Consider the following 16,491-nt stretch of genomic DNA (forward strand, 5'->3'; position numbering starts at 1 on the left):
ACAAACCCCCTCAGGTGGGACAAGGAACAGGAACAAAAGAAAATAAAACAAACCCCCACAGCTCTCCTCTTCAGTCGGGTGAGTTGGGAGAGACAATTGTGAAATGGCATTGATTTCTTGAGGGGATTTACACAGATATCACTCATGCTTTCTATCTTCCTGTTGGTGCTCAGCAGGACTGACTCCTCTGGTGCCCACAGCAGAATCCCCTGCTCCCCATTGGGCCCTCAGCCAGCAAGAAAGAGAGTTGCAGCCAGGCAGCTGCATGAAGGTCTTTCTGGAAGGAGAGAGAGAGGCTGGCGGGGGGTGTTTCTGTGAGAAATGGAGAAGGATTTGCTGAGAGTTGTGTGTCCTAACTCTTCACTGCCTTTTCCTCCTTGGACAGGCCCCCATACCCAGAGGAAGCAAATGTCCAACAGCAGCTCCATAACCAAGTTTCTCCTCCTGGCATTCGCAGACACACGGGAGCTGCAGCTCTTGCACTTCTGGCTCTTCCTGGGCATCTACCTGGCTGCCCTCCTGGGCAACAGCCTCATCATCACCACTGTAGCCTGTGACCACCACCTCCACACCCCCATGTACTTCTTCCTTCTCAACCTCTCTGTCCTCGACCTGGGCTCCATCTCCACCACTGTCCCCAAAGCCATGGCCAATTCCCTGTGGGACAACAGGGCCATCTCCTACCAAGGGTGTGTGGCCCAGGTCTTTTTCTTTTTCTTTCTTATATCAGCTGAGTATTTTCTTCTCACTGTCATGGCCTACGACCGCTACATTGCCATCTGCAAACCCTTGCACTATGAGACCCTCGTGGGCAGCAGAGCTTGTGTCCACATGGCAGCAGCTGCCTGGGGCAGTGGGTTTCTCTACGCTGTGCTCCACACTGCCAATACATTTTCACTACCACTCTGCAAGGGCAATGCCGTGGACCAGTTCTTCTGTGAAATCCCCCAGATCCTCAAGCTCTCCTGCTCTGACACCTACCTCAGGGAAGCTGGGCTTATTGTGGTTAGTGGTTGTTTTGCATTTGGATGTTTTGTGTTCATTGTCATGTCCTATGTGCAGATCTTGAGGGCTGTGCTGAAGATCCCATCTGAGCAGGGACGGCACAAAGCCTTTTCTACGTGCCTCCCTCACCTGGCCATAGTCTTTCTGTTTATCAGCACTGCCATGGTTGCCTACCTGAAGCCCCCCTCCATCTCCTCCCCATCCCTGGACCTGGTGGTGTCAGTTCTGTATTCGGTGGTGCCTGCAGCAGTAAACCCCCTCATCTACAGCGTGAGGAACAAGGAGCTCAAGGATGCCCTATGGAAACTGACCCAATGGACGTAGCGTCACTGACAACAGCCTACCTCCCAGCACTTCACATTTTCCGGAGCTTCTCTAAGGCCAGCAGTCTGCTTTTTTTCCCCTGTAATCTACTTCTGTATAATTTTCTAGGTTGATAGTTCTTCTCTTGAGTCTTTATCCTGTTTGGTCTGCCCCTTACACCATACTGTGTCAGATGGGACCTGTCTAGGAGCAGCTCTTCAATAAAAGGGCATCTCCTGGGTGCAGTGCCTGAAGGTTGGGCTCTTCCTCCCAAGTGGCTGCCACTAAAATGTCCAAGGAAGTGGTCTCTCAAAAAGTCTTTTCTCCTTATGTTCTCACTGTGTTTGGGGTTAAGCTCATAGTACCATTTCATTCCACTGGACCAGAAGTTCTGGTTTTAAAGGCTTTCTTGTTGTTGTAAGATGGTGCATGAGCTCCCCATTCCCTCCTCAGGCTGCTTCACATATGTCAGGACTCATGGCATATAGCCATCTTCATGGAAATGAATTTGGAGCGGTCAGGAGAAAACAGGGGTCAAGACGTGCGTGGGGTGGGAGTGAATGGAGGCACACCAAGTGAAACACCCTCAAACACCCCAAAAGCAAAGCACGAAATCAAGGTATGCACAAAGAAGGACTCTGCAGTGCCATGGGAGTCAGTGTGGACCCAGTGGGCATGGCAAAGGGAGACTGGAGAGATGCGGCAGGTGCCTGAGGAGCCCCAGGGCCAGGACTCTTGTTCTGTCCTAGGGAGAGGGGCTGGTTGGGGAAGAGAAGGGTGCAAATGCAGTTGGGGGTAGGGACAACCTACAATATGAATGCAGCAGAGCTAGAGATTGTCTGGCCTCTGTTTCCTCTTGCCCTTTTGGCCAGCAGCAGCCCTGGGGCTGGTGGGGAGGCTGACCCCGCGTGTGACCTCCAGGAGCTGCTGTTCCCTTCAGAGCAACCGGAGCTGTGGCTGAGTGCCCAGAGTGCTGCAGCCCCCTGTGGTGGGCACTGCCATGGGGCCAGGGGAGGTGTGGAGAGCTGGAGCTGGGGCTGGGCTGGAAACGTCCTGGAAGAGGAAACACCAGTGTAGAGCTAAGCTGTGTGAGTGTGCAGGAGAAGGGCACACAGCAGGGTGCTCACAAGGCAGAGCCAGGTGACAAAATGAAGGAAGCAAGGCACCAAAGGTGCAGAAGAGAGGGGCTCGGTCTGTGCCATGTTCCCTGGACACCCTGGGGAAGCTGCCCTAGGAGAATTGTCCCAGACCGGTCCCAAACACCATCCGTTTCCATCTCTGGCCATACACCCCAGCCCTGAGAAGGGACCTTTGCTGTACGATCACCTCTGTCCTCTTCCGAGGCTCAGTGATACCCAACTCCACAGCCATGATTAATAAAGAGGAAACCAGTTTCCTACTGACACTCTTTACACACCAAGTCCCAGAGCTCTTGCCACAGCTGCTCTCTCAGCCAAGCCCATTCTCAGACAGCTCCAGCTAGAGCAGGTGCTCATGGCCTTGTCTTGACAAATACTGAAACTGTCCAGTGATTCAGATCCCACCAGCTGGCCTGGGTCCTTGCCCCAGTGTTTGACTCTGAGGGATTTCTCAAAACCCCAGCTCTCTCTGCCTCTCCTTGTCCATAACGTGCTCCAGGCCCCAACCATCCTTCTGGCCTCTGCAGGACTTGCTCCAGTCTGTCAGGGTCTGTATTGTGTTGGGAAGCCCCATACTGGGTGCAGCAGTCCTGGGGTGGTCCTGTGGTGGGTTAACGTTGACCAGCAGCCAGACAGCCACCCAGCTGCTCACTCACTCCCCCAGCTCAACAGGACAAGGGGAGAAAATAAATCAGAAAAGCTCATTGGTCAAGGTGTGTGTGGGTAAAGAGGCCAGAAAAGTTGGCACTGTGGTAGGTGCTCAGTTTGGTTTGACCCCAGCCTGCAGCTAAGCACCCACAAAGTCGTTTGCTCACTCTCCCCTACCCCCACCACCCCCAGCAGGACGGGGGAGGGAATTGGAAGTGCAAAAGCAAGAAAAGTCATGGATCAAGACAAAGACATTTTAATAGGTGAAGCAAAAGCTGTGTCTACAAGCAAAGCAAAATGAGGAATTCATGCACTACGTCCCATCGGCAGGCAGATGTTTAGCCATTTCCAGGAAAGCAGGCCTTGGGAAGACAAATGCCTTGATCACAAATATCTCCCCTTTTTCCTTCTTCTGTTGAGTTTGGGTGTTGGTTTTTTTTTTTTTCCTGAGCCTGCCATCATTTGCAATGGAATATCCCTTTGGTCATTGTGGGCCAGCTGTCCCAGCTGTGCCCCTGCCAACTTCTTGTGTCCCCCCAGCCTACTTGCTGCAGGGGCAGAGTGGGAAAAAGAGAAAGCCTTCATGCTCTGCAAGGACTCTTCAGCAATAGCCAAAACACTGTTGCGTTATCAGTGCTGTGTTAGTAACAAATCCAAAGCACATCACCCTGTGGGCTGCTATGAAGAACATTAAGTCCATCCCAGCCATTTACAGGTCATACATCAGGGTGAGGAATGAACAATGTCTCAATTAAATGATCTGAGGAAATCAGTGGATCACAGGACCTGGCTCTTCTGGGGGACTCCGTTTCCTCGGTATTCAGTGGTCAAGGGAGACAGCAGGATGCAAACCTTCCAGGAGGTTTCTTGTGCTGTTTGTGGAAACGTTCTTAGCAGAGCTGCCAAAGAGTCCCTTCAGTCTTCTGCTCACCTGGACCTGGCACTCCCAAAAGAGGAAGAGCTGGTCAGGCATGTGAATACCAGTGTCAGCCTTGGCTGTGGTGACCATGAAATGCTGGTCTCCCAGATCTCCAGGGAGGTGGGGAAGGAGGGTAGCAGAGCACAGAGCCTGGACTTCAGGGCATGAGAAGATGCCCTATGGAGGGCACTGGTAGGTGGGATCCCATGGGGGCAGTGTCAGGGCCCTGAGAGCATCCCTAGGCCTTCATGGACCCGACCAGCCTAATGTGGGGCCTGGACCCACAACTCTGTCCATGGGCCCAGGGGACCATTGAAGCCCAAGCCTGAGCTTCAGCCCCAGCTTGAGCTATGCTGTAGGTGTACTGGTTTCCAGACCAGCCATAGGCACAGCCTTGCCTGTCCATGAACCCTGTTGATTGGGGCTTGCAGTCTCACTTCCCAGCTTGGTTCTTTATGGGGTGTACAATGAAATGACACTGTGGCCCTACAAGTGCCACACCCGAGGTGATTCACAGAGGCCTAGGGCCTTTCTGCTTCCTTTCTTCCCATCACTTGGTCATGTTTGGGAAGGAGAGGAAGGAAAAGCAGGTGAGATTTCTGGGTGACATTTGTGGAAATTGGGAAGCAGAGCCATCACAAATGAAATGATCAAAAGGCTATATTAGTTCAAAACTCCTTTCTTGGAGCTCCTTTCTTGGAGGCTGAAATCTTCAGCAGGAACCTGGAAGCCCTGAGATCCCTCCATCTCCCTCTCTTTCAGAAATTAATTTGATAGTACCCAAGTCAGAGGCTTTTTTCAATTCTTTTTACAGCCTAAAGCACCCCTGCTCTGGAGATGTGCCAGGAAACTTGCAGAAGAATCATACTCTTCTGCACAAGAAGGTGGATGTTCCCAGGAATCTCAGGAGGCATGGCATAGTGACAGCTGTGTTCAGGGAGCTGGTCAAATGACACATCTCCATTTCTGTAACACTGGCTTAGATGCCTGGTTCATGTGTAAACTCTCTCTGCAAATGCTGACATTTACTGCGCTACCTGTTCTGAGTCCAGAGCTGGCCTTGCTTGGAGCTGGGCGTTGGAGTTGAGACTTCCTGAGCTCCCTTTTACCCTGAATTGTCCTATGACATAGGGACCCTCACCTCTAGCTTAGTCTCTTCATGGAGGGCACGTTGCAAGGCACAGGCTCATGCAAGGGTTGGTGGGGAAGAGACTGCTGGGGCTCTCTAGTCCAGCCTCCAGGCTGGCTGCGACTTTGTGGAGCTGAAACCTGAAGCGCTCCAAAGGTGGAGATCACAGCAATGCTCCTCCTAGGCCCTTATATTTTTCCTAAGGCTCAGCCTAGAGCTCCCAAGAGGCAGTTTGTGGCTGTTGCCTCTGTCATCTCATTGGCCACTGCAGAAGCGAGCTTGGCTCCATCATCTCTCCAGGTAGCTGTAGGCTCTCATTAGGTTGCCCTGTGCCTCCACTTCAGCAGGCTCTAGCGAGGCCCACTTCCCTCAGACTCTCCTCACACCTCATGCTCTATGTCCCTACCTCCATCTTGCTTGACCTCCTCAGGACCCGCACCTCTTTATTCTCCTTTGGAATTGTGAGACCCACTGGCTCCTATGGCATCCGCTACGGTGCCCAGGCCCTTCTCCACAGGGAACTCCTTAGCCGGTCAGGTCCCTACCAGTGCTGCTGCATGAGTTGCTGTGCAGCTTGTGGGTTGAGATAAAAACAGTTTAACAGGCAAAAGAAAAAGATAGAACCAAACATAAACCAAAACCAACAGGCAACGCATGGGCAATCACTCACCACCTCTCACAAGCAGACTGATGCCCAGCCAGCCTCCCTTTAACAGACACCTTGAATGACAAAAACCACCTCCTTCTTCTCCTGCCCTGGCTCTTCTTGCTGAGCATGACATCATCTGGTATGGAACATCCCTTTGGTCAGCTGGGGCCAGCTTTCTGGGCTGTGTTCCCCTGCCAACTCCTTGCCTGCTCCCAGCCTACTCACTGGGAGGGAGCAGAGTGTGAAACAGAGAAGACCTTGACACTCTGCAACCACTGCTCAGCAACAGCCAAAACACTGGTGTGTTATCAACGCTGTTTGAGGCACAAATGCAAACACATAGCACCATAGGGGCTGCTACGAAGGAAGTTAACACCATCCCAGCCAGACCCAGTACACTTGAACTGGGGGCTCAGAAGTGGACACAGGAGTGTCCAGGTGGTCTAACGAGTGATGAGCAGGGACAGACGATGTCTTCCCTCACACTTTTGGTGAGGCTTCTCTTTATACACTGCAGGACACTGCTGGCTGCCTTTGGTACCAGGTCGCACTGGGTTGTGTAGATCACTGCTGGATCCTGTTTTGCCCTCTGTTCCCCAGCTCCACCAGGGCCTTTTACACAGATCTGGTCCCTGGCCAGGCAGTCCCCAGCCCCTGCCAATGCAGGCCGTTAGTCTATCCCAGGTGCAGGATCTGGCCTTTGTTCTTCTTCTAGTTCATGAATTTCCTGACAGGACAGTCCTCCTGCCTGTCTCGTTTCTCCTGAATGACATCCCTAAGGCACAGGAATGGTCCTTCCAGTGTAGTGTCATTGACAAATGTGGTGAGAGTTTCCTCCTCTGGGTCATGGATGCACATGTTAAACTGCACAGGGCCCAGCAGAGTCCCTTGTGCTGCCCCACAATGTCCCAGGATGTGCCAGTGGCCTTCAGGTAGGCTATGACCCCTTCACCACTGCTCTCTCAGACTCATCGTCCAACTGGTGTTTTACCCAGCCGTTTGTTGACCCGTCCAGGCTCTAATGGCCTAACTTGGGTACAAGAATATTGGGGAGACCATGCCACAAATCTTGCTTAAGCTGAGGTGAACAACATCCACTGTTCTCCACTCACGCACAAAGGCAGTTACTTCGTCATGGAGGCAAGCAAGTTGACGAGGCATGATTTACCCTTTGGAAGTCCATGCTGACTGCTTGTGGACACATGCTTCTCTTTCAAGGTCCCAGACATGTCACCCAAGAGGACTCCAGCTGATGGCACACTCCTCACCAAAGTGAGCTTGTACAGCCTGTGTTTCCCTGGATTACACTTTTGGCCTCTTTCAAAGGCGGGTGCAACATAGGCTTGTCCTCACTCACAAGAGACCTCTACCAATCCCATGGCCTTTCCAAAGGCACATTCCACAGAAATATCAATCTTCCCCTATAACTTCATTACCGCTATTCTGCCTGTTATACAGTGTATTTAATTTCTCTCATCTTTCATATACTTTCCCCTGTCCTGACACAAAGACCATTTCTAAAGTCATCTTTTCAGATGCAGACTGCCTCGACAAAGGCCCTTGCCATTACTCCCCAACTTTCTCCTTGCCTTACTCTTTGTTCATTCAGATACCTCTCACCTATGCTGCTGCTTTGAGCTTCAGGGACTAAACACTTCCCTGTCTTTCGGTAGTCTAATTGTGTCTCTTTAAGAGCCAACTCTAATTATGTTTATATCTCCCTTTTTGTATCTATCCATCTACAACATTTCTCATAAGATTATGCCTTGTAGAAAGTCAGCCTCATGAGAGGCAGCTTGTACTTAGCATATGGCTGAGGAGTGTGTTTTATTGTTCATGAAACTTCATCATGCTTTACTTTTCTTTGCTTGCAAAGAGGAAAATTCCTTCTGTGCCTGTGTGCAGCCGGTTCTCTAAGGAGATCAGGTGGGAGATGGTGCCATGGAGCTGTAACATTCAGCTCCCAGAGGTCAGTGAAGTCTGAGGTAAGGCAAAGTGAAGCAAGGCCCAGGTGGCCAATGACAGAAATGGTGAGGCTGGGGAGGTGAGGAGCAAGGTTGTCCATACAGTGTCAGACCTCAAGGGCCTGCTTCTCCTGCCTGTCCAGAATTCCTGAGGAGACACTCTGCATCAATATCAATTGGAGAATGCTGCTATCACCTCTTCTTTAATCTGAATTGAATAAAATTCCACATTTAAAAAAATATTTTTTATTACGCACACTTTGAAATCTTCCTCTTAAACTACCCTATGAAATGTTTCCAATTAGCTGTACAAGTGTTGAAGACGTGAAGAAAATTACAGGAAGGCAACTAGCTCATTAAGGCTTTCTGTATTTTAATGAGCCCCATGGTGTATGTGGCCCTGGGTCTGTGAAGCTCAGATACTGAGAGGAGACTGAACAAACCTCTCAAGAAGTCAAAGCCAGAAGAAAAACCTTGAAGCATTGATTGGCCCCACTGAGGGGGACAAAGCCTCCCCAAGGACTCGTTAGAGCAGATAACTGGAGGCTGTGATTGCAGGTAGGCAAAGGCAATCTGCAGGGGGCTATAATGCTGAGAAAAGCCTTGGTTTGTTTTATGAAGCAGCAAGGCCAAACCCTGACCCCCAGGCCCTGGAATAACTCAGAATAACTCAGGTTAGAAGAGACCTGAATGTCATCTCAACCAACTCTCTTGCTCGAGGCAGGGTGAACTAGATGAGGTAGCTCAACTGCTCCACTCAGCTTGCCAAAGGAGCTGAAGGTGAGCTCCATCCCATCGTACAGGGAGATAATCCAGATGTTCAACAGTGTTGGCCCAAGTGCTGGTAACAGAGATAATGACTGGCTGCAAGGAGGATTCTGTACCAGTGGTGATGTCTGAGCCTGATCATGCAGTCATCCTCCCATCCACCTTATTGTCTGCTTCTTTAGTCAAGATATCACCAATCTGGCTCTAAGAAAACTAGGGGTGACCATGTTAAGGCCTGGCTAAAATCCAGCCATGTAACCTCTCTGATGGCTCTTGCCTTTCCAAGGCGTTTGAGAGAGGTGTCACAATGAAACCAGCCAGCTCCACTAGCACCTCTCTGCACCAAAAACCTTCTCCATATCTCACACTTCCAGGAGAGTGCCCAGGACACAGCACACACCGGTTGACTTTTTCTGGGCCTGTTCAGAAGAGAACCAGAAGTGGTTTCTCCCAGCAGGCCCACAACTCCATATGGCTCTCTGTGCAGCTCACAGCTTTTCTGAGCATTTCTCTCAGTCTCCCACTCCTCTCCATACTTCCTGATGCTCAGGCTGCAGATGAGGAGCTTGAGCAGGGGCCTGAGGATGGTGTAGAAAACGTGCTTTGTCAAACTCTCTCAGGGCGGCTTTTCTGGGCATCACACAGACAAGGATGAGGATGCTGTAGAAAACGGTTTCACGGGTGAGGTGAGAGCAGCAGGTGGAGAAGGCCTCCTGCCTGTCCATGCTGGGTGGGAGAGCTGCCCCAGGGTGGCAGCTCTGATGCACGCACAGAATGAAATTTGAAGAGGAAGGGGAGGACTGCATCTAAAAAGCAGGTTATGAAAGCAAAGAGCAGAAGTGTCATGGTGTCACTGCAGGAGAGCTCCAGTGAAATCACAGAAGTGGTCCACTCCACTGGGGCCACAGACCTGTATCTGGGACAAGAATGAAGTGACTATTGTAGATGACAGAAATCCCCCTAGCCAAGGTGTAGCTGCCTTCTCAAAGCAGACCTTCCAGTTCATGAGTCTTGCAGAGAGAAGCAGGTGGCCACAGCCCAGTACTCATCACAGGATGTGGCCACCAGCAGGAAACACTCAGTACATGCCAAAGGTGCAGAAAGTACTCCTAACACCGCTGTCAGCAGAGATGGTGTTGTCTCCAGTCAGGTCAGCAGCATGGTCACGTCAGGGGCATAGTGGTGGAGCTATAGCAGGCCTTCAAGTTGTCCACCACCAGCACAATGCTGAGGGTGTTCCCAACACCAATCATGGGGCAGGTCACGAGAGAGAGGGGAGGACTTGTCTAAGGGTTGGGGACATTCCCTATTCGCAGTACGGGTGACTGAACTGATGGTGTTTGATTGTCCCATTCCCCTTTCTCCATTGAAGGTTTTATGTCCTTCTTGTCCCATCTCTCCTGGTAGGACACCTAGGAGGGAGAGCATTTTTTTCCTATGCTAGTTGCTGAAAGCAATTGTGAAGGAAGTTCAGAGAGGTGAAACACGAAGGGGTGTGTGCCTCTGAGTGTATTCGTACTCCCTAGATGTGCTCTGTGACGTCTGAAATGTGAGAAATGCCACCTTCTAGATGGCAATGCTGCTCATGCTTGCAGGAATGCTTCTGACTGCACAGGTGAGATGATACTCCACAGGCGAGCTTCTTTCATACTGTGTATTTGAAGGCACAGGCCAGAAAGGCAAGGGAAGGTAATGTAGAAGACCAGGAGCATTTGTAAAGAACCTATCCAAGGCAGCTGAGATGAATCTCACTGGGAGAGTGGGGGTTGTTCCTGGAGTAACACTGAAATTTCAGGGCTCTGTCAGGTGTCCACCCCTGATCTGGCTTCGTGCACTCCTCATACACACAGGGGTGTTCCGAGACAGGAGTCCTTCCTTTGCAGATGTAGAGGCAGCAAATTGCAAGAGTTGTAGTGTCTCCCTGGCCTCCTGTTGCCACTGCCAGAGGCTGGGAAGCACCTAAGCCCTGCAGTGTATCGCCCTGCTTTGCACTCGTTTGAGAGGCCCCAAGGCATGAGGAATGGACACAGGATCCTCGGGTCAAGGAAGCACATCCCAGTGCTGCATTCAGGTGGTTTCCCAGGCGCATTACTCTCCGTGTGAAGTGACCTCAAGACACTGTCTTTCCCACAGGCCTTCACGGCAACCCCAAGAATAGCTGATGGTGCTTGTGCTCACTCAGGTTCATCTCGCCACACGCACACAATGTCTTTAGTCTCATCTCCTAGAATCATAGAACAGTTTGGGTTAGAAGGCACCTTTAACGATCATCTACTCCAAGCCCTCTTCCATGGGCAGAGACATCTTTCACTAGACCAGATAGCTCAAAACCTCATCCAAGCTGACTTTGAACACTTCCAGGGATGGGGCATGCACAACTTCTCTGGGCAACCTCTTCCATTCCACCCTCATCGTAAAAAAATTCTTCCTTATGTCCAATCTAAACCTAACCTCTTTCAGTTTAAAAGCCTTGCCCCTTGTCCTGTCACTACAGGCCTTTGTAAAAATTGTCTCTCCATCTTTTCCATGAGCCCCTTTTATATATGGAAAGGTTGCAGGGAGGTCTCCCCGGACCCTTGTTTTCTCCAGGCTGAACAACCCCAACTCTCTCAGCCTGTCTTCATAGGAAGAGAGGCTCTCCTCTGGACCTGCTCCAACAGGTCCATGTCTTTCTTGTACAGGTGGACCCAGAGCTGGATGCAGTGCTCCAGGTGGGCTCTCAGGAGAGCGGAGTAGAGGGGGAGAGTCACCTCCCTCAGCCTGCGGGCCATGTTTATTTTTAGGCAGCCCAGGGTACAGTTGGCTTTCTGGGCTGCAAGAGCACATTACCGGCCCATGTCCAACTTTTCACCCACCAATATCCCTAAGTCATTCTCTGCAGGGCTGCTCTCAATCCATTCATCTCCCAGTTTTTACTGGATTTTTTACTGGGGATTGCCCTGACCCAGGTGAATGGCCTTGCACTTGGCCTTGTTGAACTTCATGAGGTTTGCACGGATCTACTACTCAAGCCTGTCCAGGTCCCTCTGCATGTCATTCCTCCCCTCAACTGAATCAACTGTCCCACTCAGCTTGGTGTCCCCTGCAAACTTGCTGAGGGTGCACCCAATCCCACTGTCTATGATGTCATTGATGAAGATATTTGTCGTGGTTTAGCCCCAGTCAGCAACTAAGCACCACGCAGCTGCTCGCTCACTCCCCTGCGGGATGGGGGAGAGAATCGGAAGAGCGAAAGTAAGAAAACTCATGGGTTGAGATAAAAACAGTTTAATAGGGAAAGCAAAAGCCGCGCACGCAAGCAAAGCAAAGCAAAGCAAGGAATTGATTCACTCCTTGCCATGGGCAGGCAGGTGTTCAGCCATCTCCAGGAAAGCAGGGCTCCATCATGCGTAATGGTTACTTGGGAAGACAAACGCCATCACTCCAAATGTCCGCCCCTTCCTTCTTCTTCCCCAGCTTTATATACTGAGCATGGCGTCATCTGGAATGGAATAGCCCTCTGGTCAGTTTGGATCAACTATCCTGGCTGTGTCCCCTCCCAGCTTCTTCTGCACCTGGCAGAGCACGGGAAGCTGAAAAGTCCTTGACCAGTGCAGCAACCACTAAAACATCTCTGTATTATCAACACTGTTCTCAGCACAAATCCAAAACATAGCCCCATACCAGCCACTATAAAGAAAATTAACTCTATCTCAGCTGAAACCAGGACAATATTAAATAGTACTGGTCCCAGGACGGACCCTTGAGGGACACCCCTCGTTATAGGTTTCCACTTGGACATTGAGCCAGTGACTATAACTGTTTGCATGTGGTCAGCTAGCCATTTCCTTCTCCATCTAACAGCCCATCCATCAAACCTATGCCTCTCTAATTTAGCAGCAAGAATGTTGTGGGGGACCATATCAAAGGACATACAGCAGTCTAGGTAGATGATATCCGTAGCTCTTGCCTTGTCCACTGATGCAGTTACTCCATGGGAGAAGGCCGCCAGATTAGCCGGGCCCAATTTACCCTTTGTGCAGCCATGTTGGCTGCCTCTAATCACCTCCCTCTTTTCCATAGGTTTTGAGATGTCTTCCAGGAGGATCTGCTCCATGATCTTCCATCTGTACAACACAAACACGGACTTCTGAGCTACTCATTCAGTGTCCCACTGTGGAGGGATGAACAACCTGTATGAGCAGGGCTGAGAGTCTGTCGTGGTTTAGGCCCTGCCGGCAGCTAAGCACCACGCAGCCACTCGCTCACTCCCCCCCGGTGGGATGGGGGAGAGAATCAGAAGAGCAAAAGTAAGAAAACTCATGGGTTGAGATAAGAACAGTTTAATAACTGGAACAAAATAATAGTAATAATAATAATGAATTGTAATGAGAAGGAAAACAACAAGAGAGAGAGAGGAACAAAACCCAAGGGAGGGGGAAAAGGGAAAAAAACCCAAAAAGATACAACCGCTCACCACCCACTGACCGACGCCCAGCCAGTCCCCGAGCAGCGATCACTACCCCCCGGCCAGCTCCCCCAGTTTATATACTGGGCATGACATCATATGATAGCCTTTGGTCAGTTTGGATCAACTCTCCTGCTGTGCCCCCTCCCATTTCTTGTGCACCTGGCAGAGCATGGGAAGCTGAAAAAGTCCTTGACCAGTGTAAACACCACTTAGCAACAGCCAAAACATCAGGGTGTTATAATATTATTCTCATAGTAAAATGCAAAGCACAGCACTATACCAGCTACTAGGAAGAAAATTAACTCTATCCCAGCCGAAACCAGGACAGAGTCCGGTGCTGGAAATGGTGATTGTTATGGGCTGGTCTGGGACGGTTGCCTTGGGGCAGCTTCCCTGGGGTGTACAGTGAACATGGGCACACACCAGAGCCTGCTCTGCTGGTCCTGCCTCTCTCCCGCAGGAGGTCTGGCTGTGCATGGACACTGCCGCGTGCTCACACCCTGAATACTCAAACAATTTAGCTGTTCAATCGTGTTTTCCTCTTGAGGGCACTTTCCTGGGCTTGTTCTTGAGAGAAACTTTGGAAGAAAATGTCAGCTTTCAGGCACTGCCATCAGGAGATCCCCTTGGGTGATGGAAACTCTGTTATGGAGGTCAGCTCTGCCAAGGAAGTGCCCATTGCCTGTCACTGCGTGCAATCACAGGACTGCCACCCAAAAGGACTGTGACCAAGCTGCAAGAGCAAGCCTTCCTTACCCCCACACAGGGGCTCAGAAAGAGAGTGTGGAAAGTAAAAGAGAACAGCTCCAGAAAGAGCAAGCGCTGGTGCTCCCTGGCAGTGCTGCTGGGCCAGGACTCTTTTGCCCTCCACCTCTGCACGCAGGCTCTGCCACTGCAGCACCAGAAAAAGTCTCAGAAACAGGATCTCAGCTGAAGAAGTTGCTGCAGGGTCCTTTATTTAAAAAAAAAAAAAGCACAGAGAACATGGCTCTTATTTCAACATTCTTTTCAACCGTCTCTAGGTAACACTACAAAGGTAGGTACAGAATTAGAAATGGCATGAATAAAGACAGTTCTTTGTGCACAACATTATCACATGTAAAACAGAGCAAAAAACCCCTCCACCACCACCACCAAAACCTCCAGAAGACAGGCTGAGCCTGTAATGAGATACATTATGAGTGATATGCATCCAAGAAAGGACAGTTTATTGCTTTAGAAAAACATCCCGTCATCAGTTTCAAAACTGCATCCTTGAGCTCCTTGTTTCTGAAGCTGTAGATGAGGGGGTTGACTGCTGGAGGCACCACCGAGTACAGAACTGCCACCACCACATCGAGAGATAGGGAGGAGATAAAGGGTGGTTTCAGGTAGGCAACCATGGCAGTGCTTAGAAAGAGGGAGACCACGGCCAGGTGAGGGAGGCACATGGAAAAGGCCTTGTGCTGTCCCTGCTCAGAGGGGATCCTCAGCACAGCCCTGAAGATCTTCACATAAGACACCACAATGAAAACAAAACAGCCAAATGCTACTAAGAGACTAACCACAATAAGCCCAACTTCCCTGAGGTAAGCATCTGAGCAGGAAAGCTTGAGGATCTGGGCGATTTCACAGAAGAACTGGTCCAGGGCATTGCCTTGGCAGAGAGGTATTGAAAATGTATTGGCAGTGTGCAGCACAGCATAGAGGAAACCACTGCCCCAGGCACCTGCTGCCATGTGGACACAAGCTCTGCTGCCCACGAGGGTCCCGTAGTGCAGGGGCTTGCAGATGGCAACGTAGCGGTCGTAGGACATGATGGTGAGAAGAGAAAACTCTGCTGACATGAAAAAGACAAACAGAAAGACCTGGGCAGCACATGCTGAGTAGGAGATGGCCCTGGTGTCCCACAGGGAATTGGCCATGGCTTTGGGGACAGTGGTGGAAATGGAGGCCAGGTCGAGGAGGGAGAGGTTGAGGAGGAAGGAATACATGGGGGTGTGGAGATTGTGGTCACAGGCTACGGTGGTGATGATGAGGCCGTTGCCCAGGAGGGCAGCCAGGTAGATGCCCAGGAAGAGCCAGAAGTGTAGGAGCTGCAGCTCCCGTGTGTCTGCGAATGCCAGGAGGAGGAATTCAGTGATGGAGCTGGCATTGGACATTTGCTGCCTCCGGGCATGGGGACCTGTCCAAGGAGGAGAAGGTGGTGAGACAATAGGCGAGACTTCTCAGAGCAAAATCCAAGCCATTTCTCATAAATCCTCCCCTGCTGCACACCACCACCCTTTAGTCTTTCTAGGAGACCTTCCTTCAGCTCTCTGGCTGGAGCTCTGGTTAGTGCTGGTTCAGTGTGTGGTGAGGAGCAGGGGCTTTGTGCACTGGCAGCCGAGGCGTCAGCCCTGCTCTTCAGCAGTGAGTGCATGGGAACGGTGGGGGGCAGGAGCCAGTGCTAGTTTTTGACTTTGTCACAGGAAACTGCTCCCAAAACAGAAGAGCTTGTCTGCATCTGCACTGCCAGTGCTAAGGAACGGGGATGGCAGAAGGCAGTCGGAGAGGTGATTTTAATTTTCACAGCTCCCCTCCATCTCCCATGGGGAGTGTGTTTGGATGTCAGAACCCCTCAGCATTTCTGCTGCACTCAGGGAGAACAGAGGGAGTCCTACAAGGCAAGAGGATTGCCTGTGGTTCAGTGAAGAGTGAGGGGTGCTGCTCTGTCCCTCCGTGTTGTTCCCAGCTGCCCAGTGCTCGCACCTTTCTGAGAGGGAGGGTGATCACACTCCCACGTTACCCTGAAGAGTCACCAGACACTGGTGAGAGCAGAGGCATCCACTGCAGACCACTAAATGTCTTCCCCTTTCTCAAGGTCTTAGTACCCCATTTCTAGCCAAAGTCTCATTGTGCATCCTGGAAGGCATCTGACAGTTTGGAAGGACACCCCAAGGAGACAGCCAAGTGTGCTAACGATGGCACCTGGTGAGGGGAAACCCAGCTCCTTTCCTAGCCTGCCAGACTGCATTGCCCAGAGCTTCACAGGTTAGAGGAAAGCTGGACACCTCATTGCCTTAAACACATGTGAATGGGAGGACCCCCAAGATCAGTGCCTGACTCTGCAGCTGAAACTACTCTTCCCAGAGAGCCTTACCTCAACACCAGGAGCAGCTGAGGGAGGCAACAGAGAGGCAGAGGGGCACTCAGGAAAGCCTTTCCCTTACCCAGCACTGCACAACCTCTCCCAGATGTTGATAATGCAGGGCAGTCCCCTTCAGCCCCTGCTCAGCAGGAAATGGGCACATGGCAGGAGAAATGCACTTCATCTCTTCTGCTGGCAGATGGATGAGGGGTAACTAACACCCTCGACCCCATGGGCTGGCTGAGGGCTTTGCTAGGTGGGAGAGGAGACAAGAGGGGTGTTGCTCAGGGAAGGCACCTGCACTGCAGGGCATGGCCGGGAGGTGCCCATATCTCCCCTGCAGCAGGCTTTTGCTTTGTATTTCGCTCCCTCCCTGCCCATGTCTCTACTGCCTGGAGCTGTCCCAGA

The 16,491-nt window shown here is 51.1% G+C and overlaps 2 protein-coding genes across 2 annotated transcripts; one reads left to right on the forward strand and one right to left on the reverse strand.

Moving 5' to 3' along the window:
* Positions 1-288: 288 nt before the first annotated feature.
* On the forward strand, positions 289-1,329 carry LOC140645569 (olfactory receptor 14A16-like). Its single transcript, XM_072849039.1, has one exon. The coding sequence runs from the start codon at positions 322-324 to the stop codon at positions 1,327-1,329; it is 1,008 nt and encodes a 335-aa protein (XP_072705140.1). The 5' UTR covers positions 289-321.
* A 12,820-nt stretch (positions 1,330-14,149) lies between these two features.
* LOC140645605 (olfactory receptor 14A16-like) lies at positions 14,150-15,115 on the reverse strand. The gene has a single exon (XM_072849060.1). The coding sequence runs from the start codon at positions 15,113-15,115 to the stop codon at positions 14,150-14,152; it is 966 nt and encodes a 321-aa protein (XP_072705161.1).
* Positions 15,116-16,491: the final 1,376 nt, after the last annotated feature.

The sequence above is a fragment of the Ciconia boyciana genome, chromosome 35 (genome assembly GCF_034638445.1).
Source record: "Ciconia boyciana chromosome 35, ASM3463844v1, whole genome shotgun sequence".
Lineage (NCBI taxonomy): Eukaryota > Metazoa > Chordata > Aves > Ciconiiformes > Ciconiidae > Ciconia > Ciconia boyciana.